At 38.5% G+C, this 21,184-nt stretch overlaps 2 protein-coding genes across 2 annotated transcripts in view; one reads left to right on the top strand and one right to left on the bottom strand.

Moving 5' to 3' along the window:
• prmt9 (protein arginine methyltransferase 9) overlaps positions 1-12,695 on the top strand; it is a 20,167-nt gene extending 7,472 nt beyond the window's left edge. Inside the window, exons 9-13 of the mRNA XM_061718365.1 lie at positions 3,257-3,440; positions 6,408-7,074; positions 7,181-7,334; positions 10,827-10,949; positions 12,118-12,695. Coding sequence (XP_061574349.1) covers positions 3,257-3,440; positions 6,408-7,074; positions 7,181-7,334; positions 10,827-10,949; positions 12,118-12,357 — 1,368 coding nt within the window. The 3' untranslated portion in view covers positions 12,358-12,695. The remainder of the gene's footprint in view (positions 1-3,256; positions 3,441-6,407; positions 7,075-7,180; positions 7,335-10,826; positions 10,950-12,117) is intronic.
• On the bottom strand, positions 12,691-21,184 carry tmem184c (transmembrane protein 184C). The gene is made up of 10 exons (XM_061718375.1): positions 20,609-21,184; positions 18,046-18,176; positions 17,929-17,965; positions 17,523-17,728; positions 16,379-16,453; positions 16,183-16,276; positions 15,910-16,022; positions 15,685-15,784; positions 15,371-15,542; positions 12,691-14,261 (listed from the first exon to the last, which is right to left on the bottom strand). The coding sequence occupies exons 1-10, from the start codon at positions 20,723-20,725 to the stop codon at positions 13,948-13,950; spliced, it is 1,359 nt and encodes a 452-aa protein (XP_061574359.1). The 5' UTR covers positions 20,726-21,184; the 3' UTR covers positions 12,691-13,947.

Here is a 21,184-nt window from a genome sequence, read left to right as displayed (position 1 = left end):
ATGACTGGCCCACATAATAGGTCCGCTTTAAGGTGCATCTGTAAGTTATTCACACGCAACGATTCAGGACAGACCAGTCGGCGAGCTTGACAACTGGCAAGGTGGGCCTCAACTCATGTAGTGTGAAAGCTGCCATGGAAAATGATCATGTTTGCAGTTCTCCTACGTTAAAATGAAAATTTCCTAGCCTAGAAATCTGGATGTACGACTAGCAAATTTAAGTTTGCTTTGCAGCTTGCTTTGTCCAGCTACCATCTAGGGATGCAAATTATCGATTATTTCATTAATTGACAGTTGATAACCTTATGGATCGATCATCGATTAGTTGATAAGCGGCGTTTTTCCCCCATCTGAGATACAAACATAATTTTTTTTGCTTATATAAAATACAAAGGACATTTTAATGTATTCCTTAATCAAATATTTATTAGATACAAAAGTAACAAAAAGACATTTTTGTACCACAAGGAATATAATATAAAGTGCACTTCAAGGCTATTAGTAGTAGCAGCAGCCATAATAGTGTCATTTATGTCAAGCAAATTTTAAGTTCTAGTTACGTTTTAAGTTAGAGTTTTGGCAGTGTTCAAAATAAAATTATGAGACCTGCTGTATTGGAGCACATTTTCTTTTCGTTAAAACTGTAGCGGGGACAGATGTTTAGAGAAACCTATGTATGTACCGGGTGAAGGCTGATTTATGGTCCGCGTTACAACAACGCAGAGCCGCCGCCATAGGCTACGGCGGCGGCTCTGCGTCGATTTAAGGCGGAACCATAATTCAGGCTTTAGGGGAGCATATCGGAGAACAACCAGAAGAATATAGAGTGGATTAAAAATAAAAGTTAAGCACTGAGCTATATGTGTCTCCCGTATGGGCCATTGCAGACTCATTGCCTGAGCATGATATTACTAAAACCAAACATACTCATCTCTTTCTTCTAACTTTATGTGCGCGGCGCAGCGCATTGTGTCGCATTAAATGTGGTCCGGGCGTAATACCAGCTGGTGAAATTAAACGGAAAAAAAAATAAATAAATAAATAAATAGATTAATTGTAATCGTTAATTTTAATCGGGTAATTTCATAACGGCAATTAATCGAAAATCGATTAATTATTAACATCCCTACTACCATCCCTTAGAGCTCATTAGCTATACGCCAATCCAATCAGTCCGTTCTTGTACAGAGTCCCTGGGTTGGCTTAACACAATGAGGACAGAGCGTAATGAAATGGCTGCATCTCAGGATTAACGGCCCTTTGAATCTACTTTGGCGTCAACAGTTAAAGATTCAGACTTTTTCTTTGAAGATTAAACAAAAAGACAGCCCCCTGATCATTACTTTGCAAAATTGATGTATTTGCCATTTTTACGGCAGGTTACGGCTAAAGTTTAGTTTACTCTCGTTCATAACACACTCTCCAACTGACTTGTTTTGTTGCTCTAAATACTTCACGTTGTTCGTTGCTCTAATTGGGCGTAATGCTAAAAATTTGCGTGCAAAGGCAGTTTGATTAACAACCCTTGTGGATCGGGAAACCCTATGGATGGTTTTCAGACCCTACATCTTTCTGTATGTAGTTGTATTTTGGTATGCCGTAATAGATTACCGTACTATATAAAGTGTTTTCTCAATGGCTTTTCGCTGCACTAAAGAGCACCATAAAAATAATACATCTCGGAGTGCTATAAAATGCTTTGTTTTTGTGCATTTCTGTGTCGTACAAAGCAGCAATTTAATGAGTCTGGCCAAAGTAGTATAAAAGGTGAATTGTAAATAAATGCGTTTTTAAAGTTAATGATGGGGAAAATTGAGGAAAATTGTGGCACCTTTGTATTTCCATAGTTCTGCCTTCCTTCACATCTTACTGCCCATCTAGCAGGAGCCTTGCTGTGAGCTGTCTGTGTGAATGAACCTTATTAGAACCTTTTAACGTATAAGCACAGCCAAAATCAAAATGACCGGAGTTAAAAGTGTTTTTCCAAAGTATCAAATGCAGAAATAAAAATAAAGAAAAATGTCCTAAAACGGTTTCAGTATACAGTGAATTTTTGTCTTGCTGGGCTGGATGAAAAGGCAAGGCAAGTTTATTTGTGTAGCACATTTCATGTACAAGACAATTCAAAGTGCTTTACATAGAAAAGTTAATAAGTGGCACAATAACCATAATCAACTTCAGGATCAGGCCTCGAATCTGCAAAAGCAAAGCAATTTTTATACATGCCCGATAGGACATTTTTATATGCATAATTGTACAAATCTCCTCTTCTACGACGCAAAGTGGCTTTAAAAAGCAGCAACTGTTAATACCTATATTATTCAATTTTTACATTTTATTTATATAACATCTATTACAACATAATTTGTCTCTAGTCGCTTTCTAGAGACTCAGAACATGACCCCCGAGCAATTATAACATAAACATAAACAATTGCAGGTAAAAACTCCCCTAGTGGGAGAAAAACCCCACGCCAAACAGTGGAAAGGAAAAACTCCCCTTTAGGAGGGAAGAAACTTTATAAGGGAGGACCCTCCTGCCGGAGGCCAGACTGGGCAGAGCAGGAAAGAGAAAACAGACAGAGAATGAAAAACAGAGAAAGGAGAGACGCAGACACAATGGCTAACTGGTACACTACAGAAACGACTATATAAACAGATGTAGACAGCAGACACTGAGGTGGTCAGAGGACGGGACTGCAGGTCAGCATGCAGCTCCTGAAGCTCTGGCCTGCAAACATGCACAGCAGAGAAAGGGAGGGGGCAAACCTGCACAACAAACTACAAGAACAATGGAGAACAATTATGGTTATAATACTGTAACTGAGGGTTGATCTGAATAAGGGAAAGAGAAGGAGGGGTGATGGGCGCCGCTCAGTGGATCATGATGGTGTCCCACTGCAGCGGAGCTCTATAATAGTAATATTACAGCCAAGCTATGTTTAAGACGAACTGTTTTAGTCTTGTCCTGCAGCTGCAGCTATGACTACTGGCCCTAACACACTCGAGTTTACACTAACTGTGGGCTTTACTAAACAGAAAGGTTTTAAGTTTGGTTTTAAAGGTGGAGGTGGTGTCAACCTCCTTAACCCATCCTTAACCCATACTTATTGTAACTATAGCTGTAGCCATATGTGTTTATATCTATTAAAGTAATCAATTCCCCAGGGACATGACATTAATGCAGCTAATCTTGAAAGCTAATTGGTTATTGAAGATATATTGCTTCCTGCTCTAACTGTATTTGGATCCTGCAGGAACTGGAAGGCTTGAGCTCTCGGGAGGTTCAAGAAATCCGCGTGCCCGTCACTCAGGAAGGAGAGCTGGATGCTCTGGCTGTTTGGTTCCAGCTCCACCTGGATAAGGAGAGCAGCCTCTCAACTGGACCCCAGGAAGACACCTGCTGGGAGCAAGCCATCTATCCTATACACAGTACTGACCGTAAGTTAAATTTTTTATGGCCTAAATAATTACAGACAGGTAATTGCATTAACAAGTGTTTTTTATGGGAATTGAACACTGTAATAGAGAAGTGAAACAATATAAAAAAAAATATTGCCAAGCTGAGTCAAATTGTGTCACGATCTTAGATGGAGATTAATTAAAAAAATTACTGAACGGTGGCGCAGCAGGTAGTGCAGCCGTCTCACAGCAAGAAGGTCCTGGGTTCGATTCCCGCCGGGGACGCTGTGGGCGCTGAAGTGCGTGTTAGTTCCCCCATGACTACAGTGCCCACACCCTGGGTGGGGTTGGCGAAAGGATCTTTCTGTGTGGAGTTTGCATGTTCTCCCTGTGTTCCTCTGGGTAGCTAATGTGAGCTGCCCTCACAAAAACATGCACACAGTCCTGGGCTATACATGCCCCCTCTGGCCAACCGGGGCGCCAGATGGGGTGGGGAGGATCCGGCCGGAATAACGTGATCCTTCCACACGCTACGTCCGGCCGGAGAATCCCCACCCTGTCTGGTGAAAAGATGCGGCCTGCTCACTCCTCAGGTTAAGGAGGAGACCTGAGCTCAGTGCGGGGCCCTCCCGGGGTTGGTAGAGGATGGCAATGCACAGGACTGTTAGGTAGGAGCACTGGGTGATAAAAATGGGGGAAAAAACCGGGATAAATATATATAAAAAAAAAAAAAAAAAAAAAAAAAAAAATTACTGAAACGTCTTAAGGTTTTCCAAAAGGCTGCTGCAGGGCTAATGACAAAATCTTCCAAGTATTCACATGTCACCCCTTTACTAATCCAGCTGGACTGGCTCCCTATTAATTACACAGGTAATTTAAAATTATTTTAGCAACATGGCTGAAAACTAAAGGATGACAGAGCCTTTACAGCAGCCCCCCCCTCTGGAGCTCCTTCCTCTCAGCCTGAGATCTGTACACTCTGGGATCTCTTTTAAAAAGCAGATAAAAACACATCTTTTTAGCTTAGTTTTTATATTTTAAGTTTCATCCTGTGTTTTATCGTGAAGCACTTTTCATTTTGATAGGGGATGTATGAATAAAATGTTATTTCATCATTTACTTACTTGTTCTGCGCCATGTACAATGTGATCAAAACATTGTTAGAAATTCTCATACTTTTTATTCTGTTACAGAATGGTGGTGGGGGGGGTCCTTTCATACACAAGCGGCCTTTTTCTCTATCCCTGAGAGGTGAAAAAAAAAAGAGGGGATCAGATTTTACACCTTTCTGGAAAGTGGCTCTTACATACAGGCACCAAGACCGGGAAAAGAGGGAAATGTTCCACTAAGGATGGAAGAATAAAATTGTGAATACCTTCAAAAATGAGTACATTACATCTTAGTATTGATTTAAGTTCGATCAATACCTCTGAGGACGCTGTGTATTATTTACTTGATAAGAGGCCACCGTGAGCTTATAAAGTTAGATGGCGTTCATGTGTGTCATCCCTCAGAGCAGACTCAGCAGCATTTCACTGCACTACTAATTGGTGAAGGCAGCCTCAAAGGAGATTCCACCTTCCCAAGTGATCACCAACATCCGTTTCCCAGCTGCTGCGCAGTGTGGAGCGTGATAGTCTGCGACACTCTTTAGTGTTCATGAAATTCTTATAGGCAATAAATTAGCATTTTTCCCAAGAGCCTCTGATGAGCCTCTCTTTGACATGATAACATGAGCAGATGTTATTCCAGCAGGACCCTTCTCGTTGTCTGATGTCCTGAATCTAATTTCACTGTTCGATTTGCTCTCCATTCCCAACCTTTTCCTCGTTACTTTTTTTTTTTTTTTTACCCTGTGAAAATGCTGTTAGCGTTGTCTGCTCCATGCAAACCTGAGGATTATAAAGCAGTCAGCGTAATGTTATTTAAAAAAGAAAAAACAATACACGTGCCTGTTCTGCCCTTTGGACATGATGTAAATCTTCCAACCATTTTTAGATAAACATCTTTGTTCTGTCCATGTCCTCTGGGGTTGGATAATAAGAGAGATCTTTAAATACTGTGGCTGATGCCGTCCTTAGCCAGAAATAACCGTGGAAGGTTGTTTAGCTCTGATGAAACGGAAGTGAGGAGGTTAAAAAGATACTTTGCTGTTATTCAATGTTCACATATAGTTTTACTCTTGTTTTTTGGGGGGGGGGTTGAAAGAAAAAGGTTAATGTCTGATTACATGAGACTGATGCAGAGTTTTCCTCTTTTGAATAAAAGAAAATGAATAAAAGAAAAATGCACTATTAAAAATAGTGAGAGGAGAGATCCAGTAGAAGAGCAGTAGAAGCCCTTTATTTACCACATTGTCTTAAAAAAACAACATATTTTGAAGCACAAGCAGCCACACACGTGAAGATGTAAAATGAAAATAATCTTAACACAGGGTTTCCGCGGGGTTTTAAAAAGTATTAAAAAGTGATAATTAAAAATTGCCAAATTTAAGGCCATTAAAAGTGTTAAATTCACTGTCAGAGGTATTATTTTTTTTAAAATTGGTATTATTTTTTACCTTTTACATTTTAATCAGTCTATTTTATTGTCATTCACAAAGTGAAATAAATGTGAAACATCTGGTCAACATCATTGAGTCTATAAATCTGTTCTGTATAGTGGTCTATCTCTTCAAAATCTGTATTAATGTTAAAAGGTCCGTGATTAACACTTAATGTTGTGACGGTTTTTAAAAAAAATCTGAAGGTAGTGAAAAAGGTATTAAATTGGTATTAGATTTAACATAACGATTGCTGTATAAACCCTGTAACAGGCTAAATGTATGTATATCTATAAAATAATACTCTGAGTTCAGAAGCTGTGTATGTTTTAAACATTTACAAATACATCTTAAGGGCTGGTAGTATTACTATATATTGTATCGTAGCAAGTAGGTGTAGTTTTTAATTCTGTTTTTGTTTTTAAGTAAGGATAAGTCCATGTTTCTCCGTTTTGCTTCCTCAGGTTTTGTGCTGAAGCCGCAAGATGAGCTGGTCGTGGAAGTCTCCTGCAGAGATGCGTACCTCCGGCTCAGCAGTGTTGCGGTGCTCAGAGATGGTCAGAAAATCCATCTAGACAACCACGATTATTCACAGTATCCTGGAAACCACATTCCAACCCCGAACCCTGAGGCAGAACTGTGCAGTGCATTAGCGTGTCTCCAGACTAATCAGAGTCAAATAAAAGACTTCTGCATGCTTGAATGTTCAGAGCTGGCACTCCTGAACAATCACGAATATCATCAAAGTTTCAGCAACGCGTTAGCGAAGCTCATGTCCCAGCTGAAGGCGAAGCATCAAAACCACGAGCAAGGATCCAGCAGCGGCCCGCTCTACGCTCTGGATGTGTCGGAGGGCTTCTCTCTGCTCTCCCTCATCGCGGCCAGCCAAGGTCACGTGAAAGCTTACAGTTCTGTGGAAAAGAGCAAGCAACAGGAAGTGCTTGTGAGGCTTGCACGCTCCAACGATATCCCTGAGCAGCATCTTGAGTTTTGGCTCAATCACATGGAGGATGAGCAGGAGATGCTGCAGAGGCCGTCCAGGGAGAAGCTCTGGAGCGCCATCATCCTCGACTGTGTGGAAACATGTGGCCTTATTAGACAAAAACTGATGGAGAAAGCTTCACTGGCCAGGTAGGAATAAAAGTGAAGGATGGTTATCTGTTTGAGGAAAAGTCTTTCTGATAGTAATCATAGTATAGAGATATTCTTCCCATTATATTTGTGTTATTTAAACCAGATGCCTGCTGGAAGAAGGAGGACAAGTTTTCCCAGAGAAGATTGTGGTGTTTGGCCTGTTGGTGGAGTCTGACACGTTATTACAGGAAAGTGCTGTCCAGGGTGAGGAGCCAACGCTGGGATTTACCATTGCTCCTTTCATCAACCAGTTTACTGTAAGTGCACCTGCTAAAGGACCCATCTAACATGTTTTTTTATGGTATTTTCATGCATACAATCATCTAAAAGTTACAGTAAAAATAAGATCTTCATGACTAATAATGAATTACATTATTCCAAAAAATACATTTAAATTAGTCTTTATTTAAATGCTTTTGTAAAGTAATTATATTTTTTAAATAAAACCATTTGCAAAGCAGGTCCTTCTAAATGAAAAAATGACCATATTTCTGCAATAAAAGGCACGTAGAAGAAAACAACCACAAAGAGGACAAATAAATGGAATCATATATAATTTTGTAAGACGTTTGAGGGTACACATTTTTAAAAAAGGGGATCATATCTGTTATCTGATGGACCTCAAAGAAAGTAATATAAAATTCTCTAAGAAATTCTCTCTCTCTTTATTGTGGCATTTAGCAAAATGAAATAATTTCGGTAATCCTGACTGACCTGAAACAGGAAAAGTTCAGTCTGATTTAACTTCATACAGTGAGACAAAAAAAAATATTTGTCTTTTTGCACAGCGTATGTAAACTTCTGGTTTCAACTGTACTTCTTGATTTGCTCTTTTGGGTTGCAACCTATTCTGTCCTATCTTTGTTTTGTTTCACCATCACATCACCCACATGTGAGGTCTGAGCTGTATTTTTGCTTAAATGTCCTAATTATCTCTTAGGCTTTTTTTTATTAGTGGTTGTTCACACAAGTGTTTTAGATGCGTCTCATATCAGACTTCTTTGTGAGCAGGTGTCTCTTTTGAAGTGACCCACATGCGCAGTAACTTTTCGTGCAGTGGAAGTGAGGAATTCCTCAACTAATTATAATGAGAAGAACCCTGAGGGAAAAGGAGAGTAACATTTTTAATGTTGGCCATGTTCGGAGCGATGGCTTCAATGATTATACAGACGTGTGTGAATGAGGAATTGCCAGTAGTGGTGGACTGTGACGTGACCGGCTTCACTGAAGCAGATTTCTTTAAAAAAAAATTCCACTAAAAATATTCCCCTGGTGAAGAATTGTGACATTAATCACATAACTGTGATGTCAGAGACGGAGGAGATGCGACCTGACAGTCCAGACTGAAGTCCCATCGGTAAACATCAGATATGTATCTAAATTAGTCATATGATTTGTTAAGACAGCCAAAAGAAAATCAGATATGGACAAAAAATAAAATCAGATTTGGGTCACTTTTGCGTATAGTTTGAATGTAGCCTCAGATGCAGTTATTTCATGAAAACATTCAGTGACTGAAGGAAGGAAATATCTTTCAGTATAAGCTGTCACTTAGTGTTTTCTGTATACAACCACAGATTGACAAGACCAGGACTAGATGGAAATTTGCCCCGAAGAAAAGAAAGAAATGGCACTTCTTTAACTTGTTGATTTTCGTTTAACTGCAGTATAAACCCAGTATACATCCGTTTTGTGTTCCAAAATAGTCGATCCGCTAAACTGAGGATACCAAGGAAGGAAGTTTCCCGTGTTAATCTGTCCAACACACATTTAAAGGTGTGCAGCAGGAAGGTGTCATCGTTGCATTATTTTATAACTTATTCTTTCATAGATTCTGCTTTTGGTGGAGATCATAGTTTTAATCCTCTGTGGCGTTGCTTATTTCTTCTTTTAATACTTTCAAAGCACAAAAAAAAAAATTAAGAAGAATGTACTGTATGTATGTATGTATGTATGTAACAAAATGACGTAAAAACCTGATGCATCATGGGTTCAAACTCTCTGCAATTAAGTCAAAGTAAATGTAGATTTGTTTTTTCTTGTCTTTTGTTTCTGTCTTATGTCCTATAATGTTTGAAACCTAGGGTCATTAATGATTATTCATGTATAAATCTTTGAGTTTTGATAATTATGACACACACTACTTTATAAAAGTGTGAGGTTTATCAGATAAAAAGGGTTTCCAGTTTGTTTGTTTCTACAGTCACCGTTGGGTTTTTGTGTTGTTCAAGTGTTTAAATTGTCATAATGATTTCCAGGACTGTTTTTTTTTGTTTTTTTTGTTGTTGTTTTATGTGTTCTTCCCCGCTGTGCCGAAGAAGCTGTTAAATCCCTTTGAATTCTTTTTCTTTATTTGGTCTGGAAACCATCGCTTTCTTCCAGCCTCATGTTTGTGCTCATAATTTTGCACTCCTCTCTTGGGACGGTTGCTTGTTTTAACAGCTGCTATCTTTAAAGCCCTCGGCGGAGGGAACATCCTAGCACATCTGTCACACAAGACACAACACACAGCTACGCTCAAAAACATTCTTACCCCAATTCGTTTGAGCGCATTAGATTTTCCACACCAGACCAGCTCTGAGCAACTGTGACACAGGAGAAAAGTTGTTACCTGCAGCCGAACTGACGGGGAGAATTTATTTCTGATTGACAATGAATAATTGAACGATTAATCAAAAAGTTTGTAACCATCTTTACAATACCGATAATATCATCAAAGTTCTTTCTTTACTCTTCGATCAACTACTTATTTATATTTTGTCTGTATTTTGTGCAGAGGTATTTGGATGCTGACAGATTTTATTATATCTTTAGTCAAAGGATAATTAAACAACAGTTTCACTTCTGGCTAAATTATCCTCTTCACATGTAATTAGATAAAATTAACCTTCACCTTAAATAATAGGTGATGACTGCCTTAAATGTGGAAGCCATGAACATAATAAAATAAAATAGATCCTTCTTTATGAAGATTTGCTATGCCTTTACTGGAGCTGTCTCCATATACGTTTTTGTCTTTGTCTTTAATTGTCTTCAGCAAGTGAAATGCCAAATACATCCCGTGATTTAGAGATCAATTGATACACTTGGCCACAATTCAGGAATTTACTTTAAAGCATCCCGATTTGTTTATGTTGTATGTTTCAGGTCATTCTCAGGTGAACTGCTTTGTTGTATGTAGCTGAATCAGAGCAGATAGACACTCGTTCAGAACCTCAGAATTCACCCACCAGACTATAGACGACTCCCAACGACGCACTTTCTTCCTAATATGTTTGTTTTGCTTTCTGGTGCGTCGGAACATGTTTCACTTGGATTAACATCTTCTGTTTGATGACTTGTTGTAGATTCACACTTAAGAAAAATAACTCCACTCAGTTAATAGTTTTATTCTCTTTTCTGCCATGTCTTGACTTTTTATCCCTTTTATCTCTTATCTTGATTTTATTATTTCTGTTTCCTTTTAATTATCACACTGCAGCACTTTGAGATTTTCAGTAATGTAAAGTGCATTATAACTAAAATGTATTATTACTTTTTATTATTATTATATTATTATTATAAGAAAAAAAGAAAGAATAAAAAAAACCTTTGAGATTACATTTGAGCTTCTTACAAAGATTTTTTTTTGCATTTTTAACTACTGCATCTTCAAAGATCTTTTGAATACTTTGAAAAAAGATGAGTGTACACTTTCACCCCCACAATGACCATATGATTAAGTAAAAGCTGTGCATTATGACCTTCAGGTTCCGGTCCACGTGTTCTTGGACTTTTCCACACTGGAGTGCAAACACCTCAGTGAGGCTGTGGAGCTCTTTGTGCTCGACCTCATGGACAGCAACGCCAACTACACGCACAGAGAAGTTAAGGTAAGACGCACACCGGAGCTGTCGATGTGAAAGAATGTATTCATTTACAGTGGAACGTCTGTGGAAGACCAAGCTGAGCTGCTGAAAGTTTCATGTACATTTTAACTAGGGCGCTGAAAAGGGGGAAGGGGGGTAAAAGAGATGAATTCTAGGGTCCCATGATTAAGGGGGGCCCAGAGAGGCACCCAATGGTAATGAAATGATAATACAGAAAAGATAACGACACTAAGTTATTAACTAACAAATAACGACAAATGTTTTATTTTCAATGTCCTGTCAACAATAACTTTTATTTGTTTCGGGAAACATCAACGCCTGCAGGACCCCGCCCAGCCCTTTCCCCTCTCTCTATTTACCGGTATGTAAAATGGTTCAGTCCGACCAGAGTGCTCAATTCTTCCCCTACTGTACATGTTAACCGTCATGTTGTTCTTACGGTAATGATAGTCAAAAATACCATTTTAAAAAAAAAAAAAAAAACACACACAATTGTAAGAAATTGCTGCTGTTTTGGGGTTAATGTAAAGATTCTTTTCATGGAGCTCAAAATCTCTAGCGGCGCCCCTTCCGTTTGGACTTAATTTTATGTAAACATGGTAAATTTCATTAATGAAGAAAAAAGATCAGCCCTATGAACTCCTGTGATTTGCCTCATAAATGTAAAGATCCTTAGAGAAGGGATACATTTTTGGAATGTTAAAATTACAAAAAACCACAATATGATTATTATTTAGACAGAACACAGCAACAAGGGTTTTCCATTTCCAACACTGTTGGGTCCATTCAACGGTGGTTTGCGAATGAGCATAATTCTTGTGAAATTTCATCCCGTGAAACTTGTTTTTAATGAGCGTAATTCTCCTCGAATTTGGTTCTGAGACTTCTCTTGAAAAGAAAGAAAGCAGTCCACTCCACTTTTCCAGCTTGTGAGTCTCTTTTGAAATTGGTGTTACCCACTGTAAAGGTACAGCAAATGCAGCGTGATGTGAAGTTTGGTAGAAAATAAAAATGGACAAGTGTAATTCTGTTTCTTATCGGGATCTGAGATGTCACAGCGAATCTGAACAGCTCACCGGGTCCCATATTTTCAGGCCCGTGGAGCCACAACAACAGCAACAGGGTTGTCAACTGGTTGTCACTTACATCACCCACGGTTTCTGTCTCGCAGGTTAAGGCCGTGTCTGCAGGCAGAATAACTGCAATTCCCTTCTGGTATCACATCTACCTGGACCAGGAGATCAGTGTCAGCACCCTGAGCCAGAACTCTCACTGGAGGCAGGCAGCCGTGGTTCTGCAGGAGCCCCTGGAGGTTCAAGCCGGACAGTGGGTTCGCCTTGCTGTGAAACTTCACAAAAGCACCATCTCCATTGCTGCACATATAGAGAACACACCTCCCCAGGAGGACTGACATTCTCTGATAGCACTTTTTTTATTTTTTGTATGGTTTAAGTCCTTGTTGCGCTCAGATTGTCTGTGGGAAATGTTTTGAATACTATACATTCACTCTGCCAGTATTTAGATTTCCCATGTAACACCTGTCATGTTTTTCTATGTTTAGTAGATATTTTGTAGTATGCATGACAACCTTTTTCATAACCGTCAATGAATGTTACGATCTTTCAAGTTAGTTTTTATTTTGTACCTTGTGCTGTATAGTCATGGGGCATTAATAAAATGTACTTATGAGTATCATATTGTAAAAAAAAAACAAGTCACATGTTCATAATAAATGCAAAATAAAGATTTGACCAGTTATTTGTTTTATTGAAAAAGTGAACTGGACATTTAATTTACATCAGATTTGATGTAGTCCGGTCAGCTTTATAAAAAAAGGCAACATAACATTCTCAAGCTCGACATGTTGCAGATTATGCAGTCAGTTTGATACATGTCTGAATTATTTTAAACAGAAAGTGGTGTCTGTAACGGTACATTAATAATGCCAGTATCCCTGAAACAATCCATGTAAGTCACAACGAGGAAAGAGTTTGAAACAAATCTAAGGGAAAAATAAACTGATTATGTGCAAAAGCTGCAACATATTCCAGCTACACAGCTACAAAATGAGGGAAAACCTTAAAGTGATCCTGGAATATGAATGTTAAACTTGAGTGGTGCTAGACTAGCCCCACAGCTCAAAGAACAAGGCATCTGAGAACAGTAAATGAGTTTCAAAGGAACACCAGGGATACGCTGCATTTACAAGAACTTTCAAAAATGTGCTAAGACCATTTCTGATTGGATTTTTTTCATTTTTAATTCACAAACTGTACTTTATAGTATCCACTCAAGTCATTATGAAATACTATACAAAGTATTTATACTGATATTGTATGGATATGATTTTTTTTTTCCTGTGGGAGCAAACCTTAAACCAACTGATATCAAACTGAAAGTCTGCATCCCAAAAAACATGTTGCCTCTTCTTTGTCCTTTCCCCAGGAAAGATTCATATTCTAAATAGGACACAAAATGAATTAAGATTTAATGTGCTTTTAATAATCTATAGAGTTTTGCCTATTAATACTCTTTTTAAGACTGCAGTTAAAATCACAATAACCAAGAAGCAATGTGATAAAACTGTATCCGTTTTAAAATTTGCATATCATCTGTCACATTTGTGATCAAGACTAGCTCATGTTGAAAAACCGACATGCCACTGCAAAAACTTAGGTCTTAGTAGGGAAGGATGCATGTTTAAACGGCCTTTTATCTGAGTTACAACAGATTCCAGCAAAGCTTATTGCGCCACACAACTCTCTTTTACAACATAAAACAACATAACTGTCAAGTCCTTTAGTGCCTTAAATGTACGCAACATTCTTGAAGCTGTTAACGGTAGAGAGGTCCTTTTGGTGTTCCACATTATGGCAGAATGTTATTTGATTTGATGTACCCTTTTAGATTACCGTACTTTGTTTTTAAATTTTCATCAGTGCCGTTTGTAGAAACATAGCATGGGTGGGATCTGCCCAACCTGTTGCAGAGTCCAGGTGATCTAGTTGATCACCATGAGATCTGCCTCTGCTGGGTCTTTGGTTTGGTTGGTCCTTTCTTCGTCTTGGGCTTCTTCCGGGAGGACTGACTGAAAACCTTCATCCCACATGGCTGAGCCGAGCTGAGCGGGCGCTGACAGAGAGTGTGGCGCAGGGGTTCGGCCCAGGCCCTGATACTGGCCTCTCGGGGACGCTGGGTTGGAGGCCGCCTCTGTAACGGCATCTTGACCGCCTGAAGAGAGGAGTCCAGATCGCTCACCATCATCATGCGCTTCACTAAAGTAGGACTTCCTCGGACGACCCAGAACTGTCCTCCCTGGGAATAGACCAAAGAAAAAAAAGTCTAAGTATTTCTTTTCTCCAAGATTTTTGTGACACCAGTAGGCTTTATTGGGAAGCCAAGTGGAGAGGAAACGGGTAGAGAGAGGGGGGTGTCATTCACGTGAATCGTTTATCGGAGAGCATCTTCGCAATAACACATTTTCAATGGAACTAAACACGTGCAATTAAGAGGTCGCTAAACTCTTTCGCAACTTCTTAGATAATTTAAGTGAGAAATCATATATCGTTAGAGACGTACCTCAAAACTAATGGTATCGTCCATTGACGTCTAGTTTAAGTACCGGTAAACTGACGTAGCAATAAAAATTGCGCTCATTTCAACATGTAATGGGAACGAGGCGATTACCGTATTTTCTGGACTATAAGCCGCTACTTTTTTCATAGGTTTTCAACCATGCGGCTTATACAAAGGTGCGGCTATTCTGTGGATTTTTCTTCCACTGCTAGGGGGAGTGCTAACCGGAATTAGAATAAAAACTAAGACAAAATAAATGCAAAGAAGAATACACTACTTCTTCTTTAGCAGATAGAAGTACTGTAGGTAGAAGCAGATTTCAAACCGATAAATAGATAAATAAATACCGGTCATTTTCTCTTGGTTCTGTCCAGTTTTAATCAGCAAGTTGCTGCCGTGTTAAAAGACACTGTTAGGAAAGGATCTATTTAGGTACAAACATGTACATCATTTACAGTTCAAAATGGTTCTGTACATGTAGTAAATATCTAATCTAACAACATAAATATCTGCGGCTTGCATATCTTTCTTTTTTTTTAAATAGAGCTGATGCGGCTTATATACAGGTGCGGCTTGTATATCTTTTTTTTATTATTTTTTTTTTAAATATAGCGGATGCAGCTTATATACAGGTGCAGCTTATAGTCCAGAAAATACGGTAACTTATTTTGATTGTGATTTGCCGAAAGACTCGACAAATTATGGTCACCAAAGATTTGTTATTGCTAAGATGCTCTTTGAAATACACGATTCACATATTGATTAAAAACTGTGAATGTCGCTGAAAGCGGCATGAGTTTCCAGACATAATCGGAACAAAGAAAACTGGAGTATCAGGATGCACTTACCAACATTGCGGACTTGTTCAGAAATGTCGGCTCTGACATCAGAGATATCCCACATAGCCAAGAAAGAGTCAAAACAAGACACTTCCTCAGCCTCCTGGATGTAAGGTTTGTAGGTAAAGCTAAAATGATGGGCGATGGCTGCGAGAAACATCTCCACGCATATGATGAAGTCCTGTAAGGAAACTGCAATTAAACGACTGGACTGTGTTTCACACAGATAATTATTTGGAAGTTACATTTTAACATATTAGCTTAATTTATACAGACATAGTCAGCGAATAAACTGCTTTTAACCAATATCTTCTGTATTTTACCTGTAAGCCCGTAGCTACAGCTTCCACACTTTTCCAGTCCCAAGTATGTTTCTCTGAAATAATACCCACTTTAACCAGCAAAGCAATGACCACAGCTTGCCTGAAGAAAAAAAGAAGAAAGGAGAAAATTTGCAAAACTTGAATTTTCTCACAAGATTTTCCACCAAGTATGACTCGTGCTGAGCACGAACATATTTAGGTGATAACAGTAGTTGATATACTAACCAAAACGAGACAAACACCACCATTTTGACACACAAGAATTTGCCCACTGGTTTTATGGGACTGAGTTCGTCTCTCAGAGCCCTGTAGAACAGCACCAGGCAGTACATGGCAAACTAAAACCAAGAGAAGACACAGAAGCAGAGGTTAAAAAATTAAAAATAAAAACTGTATCAGCTTCATATCCAAAATCACTAACATTTACTCCAATTTATGGTGATGTGCTTAAGGCAAATTTATTTTTGAACCCTTTTAGCAACACAGCAGCGTAATTACCAGTTGCGACATATTGTTGAGGATAACCAGGTATGTCCACGCATTTCCAGAACTAAAATTGCCTTCATCATACACGTCACACAGCTGACAGATCCTAGGAAGGAAAACAAACTGCTGCAGCACACATCAAGACAAAAACCAACGGGAATTGTTATCAAAAACGAAATAAAGGGCACAAAAACCAGAGCTTACTTACAAAGCAATCACAGTTGTGACGGGTCTTACAACCGTATACTGCAACACTCCCAGTTTGCACCTCAACAGTAAAACCCTGTAGAGGAATGTCACATCAATTACAAGTGAGCTCAACAACTATTTTGTAAAAGAAATATACATTTTTTTATTTTACCCAGGATGAAGTCAACTTACTATTGACTAAGAAATATACTTTTTAGACCTTGGAGAGGAGTATGATGACAATACATTTAATGAGAATGGCTTGATGTCCTTAGTAACTGCTAAATCAAGATGTATGACTAAAGTCCCAAACCTTTATAATTATAGTCCCAACAGCAGACTACAATTATAAGGTTACTGCTGCATGACCGTTTAGCATACCAAAGTTTTTTAGCATACCAAAGTTCATTATCTTCGCTCTTCTTGATCACCAACATTCTTTTTTACAAACACGGCTTCACGAGTTGTTGTTCATCCGGGGTTTTATTAACATAATTTCAAGACCTGTAAAAAATTTGAATGTCCTAATATGTATAAGATGAAGCTTGCTTTTCTATGGTTGGGGCCCCAGACCAGATTGTATTTCAACAGTTTGGGTTGTTAGACAAAAAGACGTGTCACAAAATTTTATTTTAGTTAAATTTTCTAGTTGTAACAACTAGTAAATATTTAGTAAAATAGATGTAATCAATAGCTTTGTCTTTAATTTCAAAGATGGTGGACTCACGAACCAGAAAGAAAAACAAAATCCCTGCTGCTGCTTCTGACTAGCTACCGTAATTAGAGGCTGGTGATTTCTATTGAGACAAGAGGATAAATCTGAATACAGTACAAGAGACAAACTTTTCCCTCTCATCAAAATCTAAAACTGCTCAATGGAATTAAATGGTTTCTAAAATGCTGTCTTGTTTTTTTCTTTCAGTTATGCAAGCAGAACATCATGTATCTAAATGTGGGCAATGTAATTACGTAAATGTAATTATAACTAATGAAACGGTGTTTGAGTCAAAGTTTGGAGATACATTTACTTGGATCCCCAAGTGTTCAGTCAATATAAAATGTAGGCACTACTTTCATCAGTTTGAAAACTGCTCAGAAGTTATTCAACTGGGGAATATCATGTTAATCCCTGGTGTAAAAGTGGCATTTCTAAATGAACTCACTCTCCCATTGGCCATGGCGGGCAGCAGCACAGAGGGGGAAGATGTTTTTGTTGCTCTTGGACTTCTAGCATCATCACCAAGCTGGGATACTGATTTTCCAGGTAGTTCAGCAGGAAAGTCATGAAGTTATAGATGACATACGCTTCGTAACACTCTCTGCACGTGTCCACATAAATTGCTATTCTGGGGTACTTCAGTGCAATCCACTAAAATAAGAGAAATGACATAAAAGAGAACATAAATGTGTCAACTAGAGTATTGAATACTGGCTGAAATGACGTCTGAAGAAACTGTGCACAGTAACAACAATACCATTTGTTGAAGGCCTGTTATTTCATAGATACAGACTGTACATTTGATATATGCATGCGATACAGCTGTCTTAATTAAATAATGAACAACTTACACTGTCCAAGCTGTAGATTGGGACCATCCACAGTATCCTAAAACAATAGCACCATAAGTATTCAAAAGCTGTTAAGAGACTATTATTTGTAGATGACGCAAGTGTTGACATCATTACCTGATGATAGGTTTCTGCAGCTCTGGTTGAGTGTAGTGCACCAGATGCTGGAGAATACCCCATAATGATATGGGTATGGTCATGAAGACAAATATCCCAGCAATGAACCATGCTTTGTTATGAGTTCCAACCTGCCAATATGCAGAAAATTAAAAAAGATAATTCACACAACACACATTTAAGAAAGCTTTTAAGTCTAGGGTACAAGTGTTATGACAATATTCAGTGGTGAAGCATGTGCTTCACATGATTGATGGCAGTATTTACTGAACAAACACGTTTCACAAGTATCTGACAAGTGAGCTTGGTACATGTATGCATCTACTATGGTTCTGCCCAGTGGTCGAACAATTCTGGTCTGAAGTAATTGACATTTTAAAAGCTATTTTGAATATTCATATTCCTCAATGTCCTGTTGTATGTTTATTGGGGAGTGCAGTGGAAAATATACATGTAAAAATTATGCAACATATCATTGCCCTAGCTTTTCTGTCTGTGAAGAGGACAATACTTATGAATTGGAAGATTCGCAAGCCAAACTGCTTTCATAAATACAATTGGCTGAAGGACTTTTTGGATTTTTTGTCAATGGAAAAGGCAACCTCAATCCTTAAAGACAATGAAACTGGCCAATTTGCCCCATGGACTGTCATTAGAGAACACCTGAGAATAATAGAATAATAACATGACCTGTTGTGTTGGTCACATACTTTTTATTTTATTTTACTTATTTTTCTTTTAGAGCTGGACCTGAACTGACGCTAGAGGCACCATCATCTCTAAAGTTTATCTGTACCAACCCTTCCCCCCCACCCCCTTGTCTTTTTTTTTTTGTCATTGTAATATTTTTCTTTTTGTTATGTGAAATGTGGTGTTGTTAACCTCTTTTTTTTTGTCTTCATTTTGAAAATTAAAAATTATAAACAATAATAATAATTAAAAAAAACCAAGTATCTGACAAGTGTATGTGTATGCAGATGTATATCCGTTTTAGGAGTAAAACTGTGGAACTCATTAGACAACAACCTTAAACTAGCAAACTCAATAAAAGCATACAAGATACTATTCAAAGCAAAAGGTAAATGGACACACATACATAGAAGCACAATAAGCAAACAAAGAAGAAAGTACACTTGTATGAGATTAAATGACAACCTAAATTGGCTTTGTCGGTTTCTTTAGCATCTTTTCACTTTCTGTTTTCAGAGCTATCATTATTATTACTATTACTTTTATTACAGTTATTTAAGCTATTATTATTATCATCATCATTATTACTATTATTTTGTGTAGCCTCATGATACTTAATTTGTTCTTTTTGTATATTCTATTCTTTTAAAATGTGGGCAAGATAAGCTTTATGCTTCAAGCCCAGACCTTTTCGGTCAAAATAATCACAATGTTGACCAGGGAAAAACCTGTGGATGTTTGTTATCTTGTTTGTTGAATTTTATGCTTGTGATTGACCGAAATAAATATTAACTAACTAAAAAATATTAATTAACTATGTAGTCCATGGGCCAGACCAGATATCAGCACCACTCAAGGTGACCAAACTTACTTATGATTTTTGAAAAGATCCATGTCTATAGATGATATTTTGGTACGATAACCTTCCTGAGTGGCAGCTGTATCACAGTTATCAGCTCATGAAGTTACCCACCCCCTTCAGGTTAATTGATGATTCTAAATTGGGGGTATTATACATTTCCTGAATCCTTATGGTCCTATGAGTATTCACGTTTTTGTATTTTTTTTTTTTGTATTGTGTGTTCTAATGTTGTTTATAAAACTAAGCTGGTTCCTTATCTCATTGTTATGTCCTTTATGTTGTGTATTTGCATGATAAAGACCAGTTTGTGACATTGGCCTAGCGGCTGTTATAGTTTCATAGGAGCCTAATGATGCTTTTCTAGTTTAAGGCTCACAATGACCTGCAACAATGATATAGTATGGGGTATATTATACATTTCCTGAATCCTTATTTTCCTGTGAGTATTCCACTTTTTGTATTGTGTGTTTCTGTTGTTCCTAGTTGACAGACACAGGGCTAAAAGATAGTATATAATTTAGGCGAAAACTGTGTAAAATGTGTGTTGTTTATAGTTTAAAGAGCTGCAGTGACCTCTATGTTGGTCAGAAAGATTCACATCTTAGCTTGAATGAATGCTTCAAAGGTCCCCTTTAAAATGATACCAAAGACAATATTGTGAAACATTGACAGATATCCTGTACATGAGTCTAAACCAGGATATACACCAGCATCTAAAATGTAATTTTCTGAATGGGGTGGGTAACTTCATGAGCTAATAACTCTGATCCAGTTGCTACTCAAGAAGGTTATCATACCAAAATATCATCTATAGACAGACATGGATCTTTTCAAAAATTATAAGTAAGTTTGGTCACCTTGAGTGGTGCTGACAAGTGAAATTTTGGGCTCTGGCCCATGAACTAATGTAAATACCATAAGAAGTCACCACTGGGTTAAACCCACAGGCCTCTCTGAATTAATTAAACACCAAACAACAACAACTGGTCAGGGAGATCAAACTGGACTGACCCCGGACTTCTGCAGCTCCCAGATACACAGTGGCAGGACGATGATGAGCAGGGAGAAGTACAGCACGATGACCAGGGGCCGGATCCAGCGCCTCCAGTCCCCGCAGGAGCAGGGCATGTTGACGGAACCTCCAGAACCTCCGGCTGGTCCCGTGACAACCGACACTCGCGTGACCGACCGACCGCTTAAAGCCTTTAACGTGGCATCGTGACCGGCCCAAAGGCAAATCTTCCACCTCACAGAAGAATCAAGACTAAAGCTGTGTTTGGGGCATAAACACACAGCTGAGGGAGAATCACGGCTCGGTTTAAACCATTTAAACACACGCTAACGTTAGCCCGTCAGCTGATTCACCATGTCAACAAACAGCAGGGACGGGCCATTGCGTCCCTGATTGATTAAGAGTTTTACCAGTAACGCGGATAAATATAACCTTGGTCGTTACGGAATCAAACTCCCCTGAATGAATGTCACTCCAAAACGACTTCGAGAGCTGGTTAAAGAGAGAGATGGACAAAAGTTTCTGAAGAAGTGAGTTTGCTAAAGCGCTTCTTCCGGGTGAGCGGATGTCTGTAA

The sequence above is a fragment of the Cololabis saira genome, chromosome 1 (genome assembly GCF_033807715.1).
Source record: "Cololabis saira isolate AMF1-May2022 chromosome 1, fColSai1.1, whole genome shotgun sequence".
In the NCBI taxonomy this organism is placed as follows: domain Eukaryota; kingdom Metazoa; phylum Chordata; class Actinopteri; order Beloniformes; family Belonidae; genus Cololabis; species Cololabis saira.
The sequence above is the reverse complement of the archived record's forward strand: the minus strand, read 5'-3'. Positions and strand labels throughout refer to the sequence as shown.